The sequence below is a fragment of the Setaria italica genome, chromosome VI, assembly GCF_000263155.2.
Source record: "Setaria italica strain Yugu1 chromosome VI, Setaria_italica_v2.0, whole genome shotgun sequence".
NCBI classification, from domain to species: domain Eukaryota; kingdom Viridiplantae; phylum Streptophyta; class Magnoliopsida; order Poales; family Poaceae; genus Setaria; species Setaria italica.
In genome coordinates this window covers 31231411-31250485 of record NC_028455.1, presented here as the reverse complement: position 1 = coordinate 31250485, position 19075 = coordinate 31231411, and the positions used below count along the sequence as shown (strand labels likewise).

At 44.5% G+C, this 19075-nt stretch overlaps 2 protein-coding genes across 5 annotated transcripts; both read left to right on the top strand.

Moving 5' to 3' along the window:
- The first annotated feature begins 1767 nt into the window (after nt 1-1767).
- LOC101761273 (phospho-2-dehydro-3-deoxyheptonate aldolase 1, chloroplastic) lies at nt 1768-4795 on the top strand. The gene is made up of 5 exons (XM_004973683.1): nt 1768-2298; nt 2635-2912; nt 3182-3458; nt 3575-3820; nt 4372-4795. Exons 1-5 carry the CDS (start codon nt 1867-1869, stop codon nt 4657-4659), a joined length of 1521 nt encoding a protein of 506 aa, XP_004973740.1. The 5' UTR covers nt 1768-1866; the 3' UTR covers nt 4660-4795.
- Nucleotides 4796-7399: 2604 nt separating this feature from the next.
- On the top strand, nt 7400-17193 carry LOC101760456 (tRNA (cytosine(34)-C(5))-methyltransferase). Of its 4 annotated transcripts, none has more exons than XM_022827880.1 (15): nt 7400-7778; nt 8227-8315; nt 8552-8618; nt 8699-8814; nt 12743-12809; nt 12932-12980; nt 13140-13225; nt 13429-13682; nt 13769-13824; nt 14070-14155; nt 14683-14775; nt 15335-15698; nt 15833-16356; nt 16471-16699; nt 16752-17193. In XM_022827880.1, the coding sequence occupies exons 1-15, from the start codon at nt 7524-7526 to the stop codon at nt 16955-16957; spliced, it is 2541 nt and encodes an 846-aa protein (XP_022683615.1). In that variant the 5' UTR covers nt 7400-7523; the 3' UTR covers nt 16958-17193. The 4 variants fall into 4 exon arrangements, with proteins under 4 accessions (XP_022683615.1, XP_004973738.1, XP_022683616.1 ...); XM_004973681.3 differs by having other exon boundaries at nt 7407-7778; nt 16770-17193; XM_022827882.1 differs by having other exon boundaries at nt 7761-7778; nt 8704-8814.
- Nucleotides 17194-19075: the final 1882 nt, after the last annotated feature.

Here is a 19075-nt window from a genome sequence, read left to right as displayed (position 1 = left end):
CTAGGTAGTTCATGTTTAGATAGAGGACTAGTTATAAAATCAAATGCACAGATGGCAGCTAATTCGCTACATGAATCTATTAAGCCTTCATGATTTGATAATATGATGCTACAGTAAATATGTGTTAATCATAAATTAATTAGGCTTAATAGATTCATCTTGCGAATTAGCCTCCATCTGTGCAATTGATTTTGTAATTAGCCTATATTTAATACTCCTAATTATTATCTAAATATTCAATGTGATATGGACTAAACTTTAGTCTGTGGAACCAAACCTCCCAACTTTAGTCCGTGGAACCAAACCTCCCCGCATACAAGTTTATCTGGTCTACCCATTAAAATCTAAGTGAAGCCTAGTCCATAGGATACGTTTTCTCCGATCATCATCTTTGCACTCCACGGACTTGGCTGGGCTGGCTCGTGGGCCAGGCTGCAGTAGAATAGGCTGCCAAACACCCCCGTAAGGTTCGATTGGACGGCTCAGTCCGGCTCTGTAGCGCAGCGGGAGCCTGAGTCGAGGGAGCCATTTTTTTTAAGCTTCGTCGGCTCCTCCCCTCGCGCAGTTAGCTGTAGCACCTCGAGGTCCGTTTTAGCTCCGCACTACAGCGCAGCACAGTTCTGCACAGTGTAGGTTAGCCGGAGCCCTTTTGGTCGAGGGTTGAAGGCAAAAGGTAAGCTCAGCAGTTGTGAAAAAGAATATGGAGTACACAAATGTTGTCATGGTCTAGATTGATGCGGCAACGAAATCAGTGTGTATATAATCAAAGAGAAGGTAAGCTGTGTATACTTAGCAGTAACTCGAGAGAGAGATAACTCACGTGTTAAACAATGTTGTAAATCATGTTGTCGCAGAACGTTTTGCATAATCGCGATCACATATCTTATGGTTTAATTGCATTTTCACTTACCTTGTGACTTAAAATTCTTGATAAGGCATATGCGAAAACTGTGTTTATAAAACATGTTTGCATTACATAGGTAGCACTTTTCATAAGGATGAATATAGTTTTAAACAAGTCTGGGTTTTAGTATGAATTGTGTTTGAAATAAAAGGATTAAGATTTGTTGATTTTTCTATATTTGTTAAATGGGATTGCACGTGGGTATCACTTTTTCTTCGATGTTTGTACCAAATAAAGAATATGATTAGAGATGTATATGTAATTTCTCTAAAAAGATACAATCAGAATTTTTAAATGGAATTGAATGCACGGAACCAAGATTAACATTTTTAATCTTATTTCTCTTTTTCTTACAACAACTGAAATAAATTGTGTTCACTGCTAGATCAGAGAATCCATGATGAAATGTCAATAAGTTGTGATTCAACTCCATTCACTTGGTCAATATCATAAAAGGCAGCATGTGGTGCTATAAGAAAATACACTAAAATAGAACTAAGAAAATAAGTATCTATCTATACAAAATCCAACTTATAGATGCTTCACGTGGAGCTTCTATGTACGAGACTATGAGTGGATAAAATTAAGGTATAATATTTTGTATTTTTTTCCAGCACAACTGATGAACAATTATATCATGTCACTGCAATCTCACTTTATATGATCGATCGAAATCAGGACCAACAATCCTCAGTTATTCATCATATATCCTCAGGAACAGGATGAGGATATACATTACTGTTGAATGGACCACGGTACCGAATAGGCAAAAGTGCTACAAAAACCTTTCGTATTCCATACGACTGTGCCGACTGGATATCCCCAAGCGGAAAATGGCACCGGGACACGCATCGCGCGTACTTCAACCCCCACCTCCCGCTCCCGCGAGAACCTTCCTCTAGCACCCATTTCCACCGTACCCCCATCCGCAGCCGAAAAACCCTACCGCCCTATTCCCCAAAATGCCACTCGCGCCATCAACCCCCGCGCTGCTGCCCAACCCGGCCCTCCCCTCGCCGGGGCGGCCGCGCTCCCGCGGGGCGCTCCTCCGCGCCCGCGCCGTGCGGGCGGCGCCTCGGCCCCCGAGCCGGTGGTCGGTGGGGAGCTGGCGGGAACGCCCGGCGCAACAGCAGCCGGAGTACCCGGACAAGGCGGAGCTGGATGAGGTGCTGCGGACGGTGGAGGCGTTCCCGCCCATCGTCTTCGCCGGGGAGGCGCGCACCCTCGAGGAGCGGCTCGCGGAGGCGGCCGTGGGCCGGGCGTTCCTCCTCCAGGGCGGCGACTGCGCCGAGAGCTTCAAGGAGTTCAACGCCAACAACATCAGGGATACCTTCCGGGTCCTTCTGCAAATGTCCGTCGTGCTCATGTTCGGAGGACAGATGCCTATCGTCAAGGTATATAATCGCCACAAATTGTTTCTGTTTTTTATTGAATTATTTAGACACATGAGATTCTAAGTTTAAATTCAATCCTAATTTTTTTTCTAGTCGGAAGTATGACGTATTTTCTGAGTAGTTATATGTTTGTCAGAAAAATAGGGGTTAGGATTGATGGAAGGACGGTTTCCTATGATATATCTGTTAAATTTAAATAGAACAATATTTTTCAAATGTTTGGTATGGATTTTGTTGTTGATATGAGGAACATAGTTGGACAAGGAACAGTGTTGGATGTATTCCTAAATTGTGCTCCATATAATTGTGTTATTTACTGTATGCATGGATGTTTAGGTGGGAAGAATGGCAGGCCAGTTTGCAAAGCCAAGATCAGATGGTATTGAGGAACGGGATGGAGTGAAGCTGCCAAGCTATAGAGGGGACAATATAAATGGGGACACATTCGATGAGAAGTCAAGATTGCCAGATCCACACCGCCTGATAAGGGCGTACTCACAATCTGCTGCTACACTGAATTTGTTGCGGGCATTCGCTACTGGAGGTTATGCTGCAATGCAGAGGGTAACACAGTGGAACCTTGACTTCACCCAGAATTGTGAACAGGGCGATAGGTGGGTTACCTCGAATTGACGATGATTAGCCTCCATTCCCGTTGATTCATGCAATTATATTTAATTATAACCACAATTCATGCAAAGATATCAGCATTTTTTAGTTCATTTGATGGTCTGAGTTATTGGCAATTTATTTACACAAAAAATGGAAATGTTTGCTGAATTTAGGGATCTTTTGATTTGCTTGAAGTGACTGCAACACACTTAACACTCCATGTTATTCAATTCTGCCAATTCTTAGTTTACTTCTGTACAATGCTCAATAGGTACATGGAGTTGGCCCACCGAGTTGACGAGGCTTTGGGATTCATGTCAGCTGCTGGACTCACTTTAGATCACCCTATAATGACAACAACAGAATTCTGGACGTCGCATGAGTGCCTTCTTCTTCCTTACGAGCAGGCGCTTACTCGTGAAGACTCCACCACAGGCCTCTATTATGACTGCTCTGCCCACTTCCTATGGGTTGGAGAGCGTACTCGTCAACTTGATGGTGCCCATGTGGAGTTTCTTCGGGGCATTGCCAACCCTCTTGGTATCAAGGTAATATAATGCCCAATAATCACTCGGCAACTCCTGTTTGAATGCTGCATTTGAAAAGCAAAAAATTCAAAGCATTATCTGAAATACATTTCACCCCAACTTCTGATGAAATACAGGTCAGTGACAAGATGGACCCAGCAGAACTTGTGCGGTTGATTGATATCTTGAATCCTGAAAACAGGGCAGGGAGAATAACCATCATCACAAGAATGGGACCTGAAAACATGAGGGTGAAACTTCCTCACCTGATACGTGCTGTCCGTGGGGCTGGCCAGATAGTAACATGGGTCACTGACCCAATGCATGGGAACACCATGAAGGCCCCTTGTGGACTCAAAACCCGCTCCTTCGACAGAATTTTGGTACTTCTCTTTGCTTGCAATAGGCTTCTCTTTGCTTGCAATCCTATTTCAATATCAGGTCTGCAATTCTATTTAATGGGATAATTGCTCAATTATACCACCTCTCTGTATTCTGTTGAGTGAATAGTGAGTAGTCCATTATCTCTTTGTGGGGACATGCAATATAGCTTGACCATACTAATTGTTCCGGTCTCTAGAGTAAATAGTACAATAATTCCATGGCTCTATCCATATATCCTATTGAAATGATAAGTGCTTGAAAAAAGTTGAAAGTGATTGATAGATAACTTTGTCTTTATCTATTCTTCTTTCATGGACCTTTGAATATTCAAGCCCCACTATGCTGACAAATTGGTTGGATGAAGTGGTTTGGTTCTTCAATTGTCCATTTTACCATCCTTATCAGTTAGCAGCCAAAGATTAGGACAAAAGGTTGAGCTCATAGTCACTCTCAGTGCTTGGTAGAAGTACTGAATGAATTCTACGTGTCCGATGCCATACTGCAGAATCAATAAATGAACTGACTCTGATCGCTACTTTGTTCAAACCAGGCTGAGGTGCGTGCATTCTTTGATGTTCACGAACAAGAAGGGAGCTATCCAGGAGGCGTGCATCTGGAGATGACCGGACAGAATGTGACAGAGTGCATTGGTGGATCACGGACAGTGACATTTGATGATCTGACCTCACGCTACCACACACACTGCGACCCAAGGCTCAACGCCTCGCAATCGCTGGAGATGGCATTCATCATCGCTGAGCGCTTGAGGAAAAGGAGGATTGCCTCATGGAATTTGAACGGGAACCAGCTGGGTTCCATTCCATCATTGGGGCTGTAAACTGTGATAATCATTGTCAAGGACCACTCCTCCAGTTTTCTTTTAGTTGCTTTGTCAAATTTTGTGTCATGTACTGGTAAACAAGATAAACTTTTGATTTCCATTGTCATATAAATAAGATGCAAGTTACCTTCAACCGTTCTACTCATAAAGCAGTAATTCTAAATTTCCCCCTCGAAAATTGCACTATGCACTGAATCTATCTAGTTGGTTTATGCACTTGCTGAAGTTGAAATTGAAGTTGAAATTGAGACCAATTCTCACCCAGAATCAGCCACCCATACCCCTCACATAAGGCCCACTGCACAGGTAGAGGAGGGGTAGATAGAAGGGAGATAGATGAAGATGATTCTAAAATGTTTCTGCCAATTCTCGGTGTTTTTTTGCGCCGCGGCTAGGCGCTTACCAGCCGTGTCGCGCGCCTGCCGTGATTCACATCCCTGGTTTTGGAAGCTCTTCGTCCTAGCAGTCGCCCTTTCCTTCCACACGCACAGCAATCCCGCGCTAGAATCTCGCTCAATTCCTCTTCTGGCGATGAACCATCGATCACGGCTTCAAAAACCATCTCTTTTGTGTGGTTGAATTGGTGCTGGAGACCAGAGGGAAGTTACCACGCCACCGAGGGCAGTTCCATGGTAGATGGACATCGAGGCCTGGCACAGATCAATCGATCAAGATGGATCGGCACCGACACCAGCCTCGCTTTGATCACCGGCGAACTCGGCACCCTGGCCCGGCGCCCTGGGCCTATCACCAGGCGAGCGGCGCCGTGCGCCACCGGTGAGTGGCAGGCGGGAGCCCACGCGGAGGCACTGCGAGTCTCGGCCGCCAAGCGCCCGGACCACAACCCCGCTCCGTGTGCACGTGCTTCGGCGGGGGTAATCGGTGGTGGCGTCGCAGCATCGGTAGCGGCGGTGTGTTGGTGGCGAGCGGCAGCAGGGAGCTATTGCAGAGGTGCCACTCCCCTTCCCCGTTGCCTCCCAGGCTCATGTTGTCACCAAGTTCTGTGCCCTCGCCAAGGCTGGGGGCCGCAGCGCCCGATTCGCCGTCGTCAACCACATCATCTCCATGCCAGTCGTCGATCTGCCTAGAGGAGGGCCTCGACAAGATATTCGTCAACACCCCGCATGCCATCGGCCAGGTGCCCATCGACGTGGGCGACATCGGCCCCGCCGACTTCTTACACTAGCTAGCTATGCGAACGGACCTCGGACCGGTCGGTCACCGGAAACCCAAGTAGCACCGGCCTCAGTAGGAAGTTCCAAGTTCGAATCCCTCTGGAAGCGAATTTCGAGAGAATTTTTTAGAATTTTTTCTGAACCGTTGCAGCCTCAAGACGTGTTGGGAACTAGTGTCCGAGACCATCTCTCTTCAAGGCAGGCACGTCAGTGTGAGTGTAGGATGTAGGTTTTAACTTGCGCATAGGGGTGTGAGTGTGTGTGCGGAGTGTGTCTATGTGTAAATTCAAATACCACTTGTACTCTGGTGGTAAGCGAGGCTATTAAAAAAAAGACTTCTACACTAGCTACGTGGACAGATGGTTGTCCTAACGCTGTGGATTCCTGCACATCTGCAAGGATGACCCCATAGCCAGATAGCCTCGCAGCTTAACTCCCCGTCGTGTCCAGTGAGTACGGCAACAGGCTCCTCGCACCTCGTTGTGCCTGATGCCATTGACTTTATAAGCTGGTTCGAGGGCAACAAGCAGACAGAACCATAACAAGTTGATGGAGATGGACACGGCCCCTGGAAATTGGCTGAAGCATCAACATAGTTATGGTCGGGTTTCCTGGTTGTCTTGGCAATTGGAGCGACGAGGATGCTATGAGAGTGAGAAGGTGATCTCTAACTGAAACTGTCATTGCGTTTCAATATTGTGCCTTCATCTTTGTTGTCTCACTTTTAGTTTCTTGATGAATTCCAGTGTACTTTGAGAAACAATGCTGGTAACATGTTATATCCTTATTAATGGTTGTTGTAGCCACTAGCCTATGTGATGTTACTGTACATATCTACATTGGCAAATTTTGGTGAATTGCATATAGGTGTTTCTGAGAAGTACATATCCATGTTATGCTGTTACCGTTTATATCAACATTCGCATATACTGTTTATTAATTATGAGGAACTAATTGCTCTTTTGTTGTTCTAATAGGTCGTCCACTCTGCAGTTTCACAGTTATTCTTTTGAGGGCCAGTGTGATCTCTGCAGGACTATATCATCGGCTGTGTAGGACAGGTGACATGTTTGACAAAATTTCAATATCCTTTCCCTTGCTATTATGATAGGTACCTATGACATTACCATTTTTTATTCTGAGGATACATTGTGCTAACAAGTACGATATCAGGTATGGATGGTTGTTTGACAAACATGGAGAGGTCACAAAATCGAAATCATCTTGTGTCTTAGGGTTCAATGCATTCATGCCCTATTAGGTGGAAAAAGGCATGTGGTACCTCAAAGACGATTTAGGTAGAAGTGTTTGGTTTGATGAATCAAATTATGTTGAAAACAAAGATTTATGATGGGATCATCCTTAGTTTTTGGAGAATAACCATTTGGGATCATCCTATGATTTTTTTGTCATATGATAATATTCCAAACATGCTTAGATTTTGAAATTACGATAAGATCCTCCATTATCGTGCCACTCCTTCCACTTCCAGCAAAGAGCAAACAGCTTGATAAATTCCAAACCAAAGGTTGTACTAGGAATTGTGCATCTTCCACTTTCAGGAATAGTATCTCCTCGATCAACTGCATTATCCGGATAGCTGAGCGACAGCCTTCAAACGGCTAAACCCGAGAGTCCCCAAACTACCCACCTCACCCCCAAACCCCACGAACACGAAATGCTGGCATGTTAGCCGCGAGGTCCCCCGTCTCGCTCCACCACCGCATCGTCGCCGGCGGCCAGCGGAGGCGATGCGTCGGGGGAAGCGAAAGGAAGTGCGGCCGCACGCAGGGCCGCCACTTCACGCAGGCGCTCGAGAGCCTCTGGAGGCAGAGTCCCCGGATCTCTCCTCCTGCCGCCGCCGCCGCTACCGGCGGTGAGGTCAATCCCTTGTGGCAGCCACCAGCACTCGAGAACGCTGCCTTCGAGGAGTACTATAAGGTGTGTTATCTTTTTTTATTTCACATGGCTTCCTTCTTATCTATCGCATTGGTGCGATTTGAAGTGAATCAGGCTGCAGTTTCTGAGTGGCCGCTTGTTGAGATTGAAATGATTTGTTGCTGCAGTAATGACAAGTGTGTTCATGTAATGAACAAACATTCTGTATCTTAGATCTATGGTTAATTGATTTTTTTTATGTAACAGGAGGGGTTTTACCCCTACTGGTTATATATTGAGTTTACAAGACAGAAAAAAGAAAATTACAGGAAGCTATGTAGCCATTCAAAATTCTAGGGAATATGGTTAATTGATTACCACTATTTACTCTTGCGAGTTTAATCTTCAAATTTAGTCATGATGCTGTGTAGAAAAGGACTTGGTTTCAGGATCTTGTTCATCTGGATGTGTGTGCGATTGCACTTGCATGTTTGGGTAATTGGTTGGGCAGGTTCAGCAAATTGTCCGCAAGGAGGAGTGGGATGTGTTCATGAGTTTCTTACGGAAACCATTACCAGCAACTTTTAGGATCAACGCCAGGTAATGCTTGTTACTCTGAAGTGAAATCAGGATTCGCCACTGAGCTGTTGATTAAATTATTCGAGTCCTTGGTTTGTGTAACTCCACATTTTATTTTATTAGGAAATATCCTGCTGTTCTCACAAAGACTAAATTTAGTTTTTGTTTTGCATATTTGATACACGAATACATTAGTTCATCTTCTACTATTGCTTACCATGTAAGCTGAAGGTTTACACTTTAACTTTCCTTTTCAGTTGCCAGTTCTATAAAGATATCTGCTCAAAGTTGGAAAATGACTTTAGGCAATCTTTGGAGAGTGAGGTTGGCTTTTCTCCATCATCTATGAATTTCACCTTCCCCAGTCCTTGACATTTTCTAATGTACTGTAATTCATTGCAAAGGTTAGCAATGAGTATGGAGAAGATGCTATCAGGCCCTTGCCTTGGTATCCAGGCAATCTTGCATGGCATCTGAATTTCTCTCGGAAAGAACTGAGGAAAAATCTGGCACTCGAGAGGTAATCAATTGCAGCATGATGTTTAAATCTTGCCATGACATGAATCTTGCTTAGTCTATGTAATGTAAGCACGACACATTCTTGCCTTTTCATCAGTAAATATGTGGTGGGGATTTGGGGTTGGGGTGGAGATGTCTGAAATGGGCTTGAAGTTGGCTTCAAACTGAGTTGTATTGTGTCAGAAGTATTGGGATATCCAATAAGTATCGGATATCAGCACACCAGATCGGTGGAGTATCAGGGTAACCTAGGAAATATCTGTTCCACAATTAAATATTAAAAATTTAGAAACATTGTGTTATATAGTATTGGGTTTTTTGACCAACCAGTTTCCTCAAAAGCTTAAGTTGTTTAGGCAAAGCTGGCAATTTCAACTCATATCATTTGTTGGTATCTGAACCTGCCATATTTTTCATCTTGTCCTTTCAATCTCCAAACTCATAGTGCATCAGTGTTGCATTTTGACGTTGATATCTCTTAACGAGCTTTGATAGTGATAGGTGGAAGTTGTTCAACAGAGTGAACACAATTTTTGACCACAAGGCTGGTAATTACTAATTAGTGTAGAGAGATAGGATTTGGGGAAACACCACACACCCTAATGAGGGGGGGGGGGGCTGGCCTTTTATATATATAGCCAATATGGCTTGGTATACAAGGAATACAATCAAGTATACATGGAAAGCATAAATCAGCTATACAATCTCTAATACCCACCCGCAGTCGCAGCGGGAGGATCGCGGACGCAAAGACTGGACCTAAAATCAGTGATCAGCTGAACTGGTAAGCCTTTCGTCATGATGTCCGTGAACTGATGAGAGTTCGGGACATGGAGGACTCGGACCTGTCCCAATGCAACCTTCTCGCGGACGAAGTGAATTTCAATCTCAATGTGCTTCGTGCGCCGATGATGGATCGGGTTGGCTGTCATGTAGACAGCGCTCACGTTGTCGCAGTAGACAACTGTGGCCGAGGTGAGAGGGACGTGGAGCTCCTGAAGAAGTTGGCGAAGCCAGCAGCACTCGACAACAACATGAGCCACAACCCGGTACTCAGCCTCAGTGCTAGACTTGGACATGGTGGTCTGGCGCTTGGAGGACCAAGAAACCAGATTGTTGCCGAGGTAGACGCGGAAACCGGAGGTGGAGCACCGAGAGTCCAGGCAGCCAGCCCAGTCCGCATCGGAATAAGCGGTCAGGGACTGGACAGGGCCTGTGCCGATGTGGAGCTCGGAGCAGAGGGTTCCCTTCACGTAGTGCAGGATGCGCTTGATCAACGCGAGATAGGGCTCGCGCGGATCATGCATGAAGAGACACCTGCTGGACCGTGTACGCCAGGTCAGGTCGAGTCAGGGTGAGGTACTGAAGAGCCCCTGCAAGACTCTTGTACTCAGAACCATCCTTGAGCTTGGCGCCGTCGGTCGCCGAGAGCTTGGCATGAGTGTCAATAGGAGTCGCTGTAGAGTGACACTCAGCCATGCCAGCGCACTGGAGGAGGTCCAGGGCGTACTGTCGCTGAGATAGAACAGGCTGTCGGCGGAGCGCGTGATGGAGATGCTGAGGAAGTGGTGGAGGTTGCTGAGGTCCGTCATGGCGAACTCGGAGTGGAGACGGGCCATGACGCGCTGAAGGAGTGTCGATGACAAGGCGGTGAGGATGATGTCGTCGATGTACAACAGCAACTAGGCAACACTCGTACCTCTTTGTTTAAGTGTTGGAGGTGGAGGCGACAAATCCAAGCTGGCGGATGAAGGAGGTGAACCGCTGGTACGACGCTCGTGGGGCCTGCTTGAGGCCATACAGGGACTTCTGCAACAGATAGACGTGATCAGGAGCGGCGGGGACGACGAAGCCTGGAGGTTGCTGGCAGTAGATGGTCTCCTCGAGATGGCTGTGAAGAAAGGCGTTCTTCATGTCCAGCTGATGGATCGGCCAGGCACAGGAGGTGGCGATGCTGAGGACTGTCTGTATCGTCGTCGGTTTGACAACCGGGCTGAACGTCTCGTCGTAGTCGATGCCGTGGCGCTGAGAAAAGCCGCGGACCACCCAACGCGCCTTGTGGCGGGCAAGAGAGCCGTCGGAGTGGAACTTATGCTTAAAGATCCACTTGCCCATCACAACATTGGCGCCAGGTGGCCACGCAACGAGACGCCAAGTGTCGTTGTCGATGAGAGCCTGGTACTCATTGGCCATGGCCGCATGCCAGTTGGCATCGGCCAACCCGCTGTGGTAGTTTGCCGGGAGCGGCGATGGCGATGTTGAGGAGGTTGTGGCGGTGAGGTTCCTGTACTGCACCCGTTGGATGGTCCTAGTTGCAGAGCGGGTGACCGGGCAGTGTGGCGCAAGAGGAGGAGCAGGCGCCGGTGCTGGAACAGGCGTTGGAGGAGGAACGGGCGCCTGTTGGGGCACAGGCGGAGGAGCAGGAGCTGCCTGGTGTGGGCGACGGTCGTAGACGAGGTGGAAGTCGTGCTGTAGAGGTAGGAGCACCGGCAGGGGCACCCCTGGTGAGGGAGCAAACCCTCCGTGGGGAGAGGCCACGCCACTGGGAGGTGTGGAGGACCCCGGAGTGGAGGGATGCCGTGCCCGGTCACAGACCTGCCTGGTCTGGATGGGAACGGCGCGGCTAGGGGCGCCGGGCGCAAGACCAGGCCACGCACCAGGATGGTCGGGTCGTCGTCAGAAACATCTTGCAAAAGAGCGGGTGATGGCCGTGGTTGCTCAACGTCCGTGGACGAAGCGACCGTAGCAGTAGCAGCGGGAAGCCTAGAGGGGGTCGACAGGAGGAAGTCGAGCTAGGACAGAGGGGTAGGGTGGGAGGAAAAAGGAAAAGAGGACTCGTCAAAGACAACGTGCTGGGAAATAATGACTCGGCGGGTGGACAAGTCGAGGCAGCAGTAGCCCTTGTGAGAGGATGGGTAACCCAGAAAAACGCATGCGGTGGAGCGAGGGGCAAGTTTGTGGCGTGCCGTGGCGGAGGTGTTAGGATAACATAAACATCCGAAAACACGCATGTGTGAGTACTCAGGGGGCTGTGTATAGAGGAGTCGGAAGGGATTGTCATTTTGGATGGCAGAGCATGGTCGTCTGTTGGAGGTAGGTAGCAGTAGCTAGGGCCTCAGCCCAGTAGGTGGCGGCCATATAGGAGTGGATCAGCAGGGTACGGGTCACATTGTTTAGAGTGCGGAGGACACGTTCAGCTTTCCCATTTTGTGGAGAGGTGTAGGGACACGATAGGCGCAAATGGACACCCGGAGAGGTCAAGAAGGACACGAGGGTCTTGTTGACAACTCGGTACCGTTGTCCGCTTGGATGCTCCGAATGGGTAGGCTAAATTGTGTTTGAGCGTAGGCACAGAAATTAACAATGTGTGTGGGAACCTCAGATTTGTGAACCATAGGAAAGGTCTAGCAAAATGCAAGTAGTCATCTAGAGTAACTAGGTAGTAACGGCAACCAGATATGCTAGTAACTGGAGAAGTCCAAACATCGCAATGCACTAGTTCAAAGGGAGTATTACTGCGTGAACTAGATGAAGAAAAAGGTAACCGCACATGTTTGCCTAACTGACATGAATGACATAAGGTATGAGTCCCTTTATTACAGATAATGGATAGGATTTGAGGAAACACCACACACCCTAATGAGGGGGGTGACCTTTTATATATATAGCCAATATGGCTTGGTATACAAGGAATACAATCAAGTATACATGGAAAGCATAAATCAGCTATACAATCTCTAACAATTAGCCACTATGATAAGCAAGGCTTCTTACTGAAATGTGTAAGTTAGGGGCTCAGTTGCATCAGTGAAATTTGCAATGCCTACCTTTTTTCACTTTCAAACTATCCTCAACAATTAATTGCTGTTGCTACCCTGTTGTGCTCTTGATTAATCTACTTTATTGATTCAGTATTTTGTGCATTCCAGTTTTCATGAGTTTCTAAAGCATGAGAGTGAGGTTGGTAACATAACTAGGCAAGAGGCTGTTAGCATGGTGGGCATCTTGTACCAATTTGCTAATGAACTTTTTTCACCACATTTATCTCGTACCTTAGTTTTCTTTCCCGACTCTCTTAGATTAAGCCTTGTTTCAATAATTGAAATTTATTTCTGCAGGTTCCACCATTGTTTCTGAATGTACAACCTGATCACCATATTCTTGATAGTATGTCCCTGTGTTATTCTTCTCTGTTATCTTAAATATCCTGTGCTTCCTATATAAGCTGACTGACTATTTCAAGATGCCAATAGGTCTTCTTTTGTTTTGATTGGATTAGAAATCTCCAATAGTATAACCTCACATTTATTTGCCTACCTTGTGCAGTGTGTGCTGCTCCAGGCTCTAAAACTTTTCAGTTACTTGAAATGATTCACCAATCAAAAGAACCAGGGCTACTTCCAGGAGCGTTGGTACATTTCTCCTTCAATTACATGTGTCACTAAAACTATTCTTCTTATAAGTCTGGCTTTTTTTTTGAAATGAAACCTTATTCACAATTTATTGGTGGTATTAGTTGTTACATGTAGCTAGTAGAACTATTTGTGTTATAATTTCCAGACTTACGATAAATGAATACCTTAGTTATATATTACCCTTTTGTAATACTGATTAGGTGATGGCCAACGATCTCAATGTGCAAAGATGCGACCTCCTTATCCATAATACAAAGAGAATGTGTACTGCCAACCTAATAGTAACAAACCATGAAGCACAAAACTTTCCCAATTGTTCTCTTGCAAAGGATTATTCAGAAGCTTATAAGGACAACTGCAAATCACAAAGGTTAGAATTCGACCGCGTACTTTGTGATGTTCCCTGTAGTGGTGATGGGACAATTCGCAAGGGTCATGATATGTGGAGGAAGTGGTAAGACCTGACTCTTTGTTGTCTGCTGCTTTTATGCTTCCCTATATTTACCCTCAGGTCATACATAATCTGTTTATGTTATTCAGGAACTCAGGCATGGGGAACCAACTTCATCTTCTGCAAGTAAATATTGCTATGCGTGGTATGGATTTGTTAATATTTATTTGTTGGGGTGGTCTTTATTTTTCATTCTAATCGAGCTAGTACCTTTGAATCACCTATGAATCAAGTAGTTTCAGTATACCATGGGTTGTTAAACAGTCCTGCTTATGAATTTCTGCGGATTTCCTCCGTTAATGTTTATCATATGAACCATCCAATTACTCCATATGATTCCGAAGCTGTAAGATTAACACCTGTAATATCAATATTTATTTATTGCTTCAGGTATTGCATTACTTAAAGTGGGTGGAAGGATGGTCTATTCAACCTGTTCAATGAATCCTGTTGAAAATGAAGCTGTCATAGCTGAGGTATCTACTATCTACTGTAGCTTCTTGCCTTTTATCTGCTGAACACAAAGGTGTTATTTTCTTGTGACTTCCAGCCTAGAAATGAGCAGAATCTCTGCGCTGTTGAAGGCCTTCTGGAGCAGTTTTGACATATATTTTTGGGTGTCTTATTGTGTCATGGTATAATAAGGCAATTATGGTGCTTACAGAATCCTAAAAGATGTCTGGGAAAATTGAACTTGTGTGTCATATAGGCTCATGCAAGTGGGTTTATGAGGCAGCTTAGGCGCAAGCCTCAATCTGAACTGCTTCATCAGAACTTTGAAGATCTGTAGAGTACAAAACAATTTTTATTCTGATCACTTTGAGAAGTTGGATCTTTAGCAGAAAATGGTTTTATAGTTCATATTTTATTTGCTCTGGTGTGGTTTTCAAAACTTAACTATGTACAGTTAGCTTTCCTTTAGGATGCTATGTTTGCTATTCATTTTTTACACTTCTGTAACATAAATTCTTTTTGCATGTTGTTCATATATCTAATAATCAAGCTCCTTCGAAGAAATGGAAAGTCTGTTGAACTACTTGATGTTTCTAGTGAGCTGCCTGAATTGGTCCGGCGTCCTGGGCTTAGCACTTGGAAGGTTTGTGTGCTTATATCTATATCATGGTTGTTCTCTTGGTTACTTTCTGTTTTATGTGTTTTATCCAATAAGGTTGTTCATTCTTAATTAAATTTTGATGCCCCCTGTGTCTGGATTCACGGATCTGGCACTTATCAAGTGCAACATACTGGATCAATGGCTTTTGTTTGGTGATAGGATGATTTTAAGTTTACTAATAATAATTTACATGAAGAAGTAAATTAAGCATGTCAGCGCAGGTGTCTCATTTCTTTTTAGGCTCTCTCGATTTATAGATACTCATAACTTTTCACCACTCTATATGCCTTTGTTCATGATTCCAGAGATGTTTTTCCTATGCCACTATATATTCTGCCTATACCATCTATTTTGGTTCCTCTTTTACGCATGTGACATTACTACAAGCATTTTGATCCAATTCACGTCACATATCATTTTATTTGGTTTACGTGTATTGGTTGAAGTTAATAATGCGATAATTGCTACTCTCTCTCTTTATAACATGATTCTTGTTTTCCTATTCTGGTTATTCCAGCGGTTCCTTTTCTGACTCTTGCAGGTACAAGATCGAGGATCTTGGTTTCAGACTCATGATGATGTTCCACATGATAGGAAGAATGTAGTATTGCCGAGCATGTTTCCTTCAAGTAATATCACTGAGGAAAGCCATGCTGTATGTGGTTATGTTGAAATAAATACAGATAATAGGGGCAGCTTCTCAAGAAATTGCGACATCGAAGAAACAAGCAACATTAATCATGATATGGATGGAGTTTCTACCGATCCCACTAGGAATCTAGATTGCACATCTAACATTGTGAATTCAAAATTTCCACTGCATCGGTGCATGAGGATTGTTCCTCATGACCAAAACAGCGGGGCATTTTTCATCGCCGTTCTTCATAAATTGTCTCCCTTGAATGGTAATCTCAAACTCAGTTTCTTCTCGATGAGTCCATTCTATACCTTTCATGGAAGTTTAAATATAGGCTGATATGCCTATATGCATAATTAGTACTACCACTGATATGCTTGAATGTGCTCCACATTCATTCAGGCAGTCAGATACAGGGCACTAAGGTTCAGCACACACTTGGGAAAGGCAGGATCAAGCAACTTCACAAAGAACCTGAGCCAGAAACAAGACCATGTGAAACTATTTTGACATGTCAACAGAACAATGTTCTTGAAGTTGATGATGCTGAACTGCTGGGTAGGCGACAGAATTTAAGCGGGGACAACCAAACTTCAAAGGATAAGAACTCAACTGAAGTTGAAATGGTTTTCAATGATGTAAAAAGTGGTCGAGAAGAATCAGGAGACATAATGAAGTTGCAAAAACAGAGCAGGCGGAAAGGGGTTGATCCTGTGTTATTTTTTAAAGATGAACTGGTGATAAAGAGTATAAAATCCTTCTTTGGCATCAAGGAATCATTCCCACTCGAAGGCCATCTGGTGACTAGAAGCACTGATAATGCCAGGAGAATGTATTACATATCAAAATCAGTTAAAGAAATCGTGGAGCTGAATGAAGAAGTTGGTGAGCAGCTTAAGATTGCTTCGCTTGGCGTAAAGATGTTTGTAAGTATAAAATACTCTAAAACCTGATGTTCTTTACCGGAACATTCACATTTTCATTGGAACAATATACATATTTACTCAAAAAGTATATGCTCTTTATTTATTCTCTTTCAGGAAAGGCATAGATCAAAGGATGGCTGTTCATGTGCATATAGGTTGTCTTATGAGGGTTTATCACTACTTCTCCCATACATCAGCACGCGGATATTATATGCATCTCCACTGGATTTCCACCGCCTATTACAATACAGAACCATCAACTTTGCTCATTTTGTCGACTCCAGATTTGGGGAGGAAGCTGCATCCATGATGCCCGGTTGCTGTGTTGTTGTGTTACTTGAAGGTAACATTATGCTTTATGCAATGATTAAAAGAATGACTCGACAATAATGTAGCTTTTAAAAATATTTCAGGGCATGAGAATGCAGATTCTATTTTGAAGGATCCCACCACAATTGCTATCGTTTGCTGGAGAGGGAAGGGGACAATGAATGTCATGGTTTCTCCACCGGATAGGACGGATCTGCTGGAAAGAATGGCATATCGCTTTGGGATTAAAGCCTCTGCAGTGGAAGATGAGAAGTTGCTATCACAAGGTTAATGGATTTGACCAGGGAAGATGGTAGCATCATGAGAATCTGAGATCGATAATCAAGAACCTCTAGCTAGAAGTGAAATATCATATCCGGAGCTTCTGCAGCATAGGGTGTCCGAGTAAATAGAGGTGACGCGGTAACTTAGGGTGTGTTTGGTTGGTTGTATCATTTGATTCATGTATGAAATGATTCAAAATAATAATGATCATTTTGTTTGGTTGGGTGAATTGGACCAACTCATCTAGAATGAGGCCATCCTACTTAATACATTATTCTACTAATTAGAGTGAACCATATGGTACAAGTAAATTGGTTGAACCATCCCATCCAGGATCATCCATGCATGCATCATGTGGTGCATGCAACCAAACACACCCTTAGTGTGTTATTGTTACATGAGGCCATTCGAATATCATCCAACATTCGGTGAAGTTCGGTGCCATTCTTGCATGTAAACAAGTGATTTCAGAAGCACAACTAGGTGTGCAAATTGGTGCGCCATGGATCCTCTTTTTACCTAAAGAATTGAACTAAAGAGGGTCGAGGGTCGGTGGAGACATAGTGTACCAATTCGGCAATTTGCACCCCTATGTAAAACCACTACTTTTGAGTTTTGAACCTACTTTGTCTGTTGAAGTTATAATTAAATCAATATTCTCAATTATAATGCCTAATGACAAAATCTATAAACGGGGTCACTTTCGGTGGACCAGCATACACGAGAGGTTTGCTGGTGAAGAAAGCCATGAGCACATACTCCAGCGACCTGGTGCGCCGTTGAAAATACTCGTGTGGACCAACTCACGCAGCCATCGATTTTTAAGGAGGCACGTTGTTCTTCTCTTCCTTTCCGCTGGTCTCTGGCAAACCTTTCACATGAGAAATGCTGGTGGATCAAGCTACTTCTCCAACCCTTACATCACCATTCACCAATGAACGGGACGTAGCGAATTTCATACGTCATATTGCACTAACCATATATGATGCCAATCCGCCCTTCCCTCCACACCGGTTTGTGTTGAGTGTGACAGATGAATGTCAGCATATTTATGCTGTGGCGGCGCAAACAGCAAAAAAACATCTCGAAATGTGAACACTGCACTCGTGCAGAAGTAGCTAGCACAACAAGCTTTGTGTAGAATGGACCCAAAACATGCGTACAGTTTTTAGTCGATGCCGATGGAGGTACAGCTTCATTCTGTAGCCGATACCGGGTTATAAGTGACATAGCTGAATCTTTATAGCATTTTGTTACATTGTTTTTCTGCGTACATTGTAAAACGGATTTGACAAGTAGTAAAACCAGGAACTTGTTAGTATAAAAACCGACCGATAAACCCATAGGAAGCTATATATCTTCTTGTGGAAGTCACTTTTAAGCTGCTTGCACGGCACTCTGTCAATGTGCCAATGGGAACCAGATATTCTCTGGTGGTTGATCGATCTCCCAGCTGACCCTGCAGCACCGAGAATCCTTTTTCGAACCCTGAAATTTCTTCCTTGAACCTGTCTGCGTCGGCATGTCTAATCATGGCATCGCGTGCTAAGTAAACTGGACGCGTTTAGTTTTAAGCTGATTAAATGCCTGTTTGGACGGACTAAAACTAAGTTTAGACATCTAAAATTTTAGTTGGCTAAATTTAGCTTAGCCTATTTGGAACAAGAGCTAATTTTTAGCCCATTTATTGGTAAAAAGTCCATTCTATCCTTAGATGGTGTAGGAGAAAAATTGTAAGATTTTAGTGGGAGGGTATTTTTCGTCTTTTACTATTTATGTCTAAAATTAGCCCCCATTAGCTGGGTTTGGAGGGCTAATAAACTAAAATTTAGTTGGGGGCTTACCTAATTTTTATCCCACCTTTAACCGTACTATTTGGATCAGTAGGGGTTAATTTTTTAAAGTTTAGCCCTGAATCAAACAGGATAAAAAACAATGCTGACTCTTCTACCTTACTTATTTGGGAAACAATGGCGACCGCCGCTGCCGCTCACCAATAGTCAGATATTTTCAGTGTTTGATCTGAACACAGGCTGCAGAGGCCTACGTGCAAGGCGCAGGACGCAGATGCTTGTCGGCGCACTGATCGCCGTGCTGGTCTCGGCATGGCCAGCCGCGGCGGCCG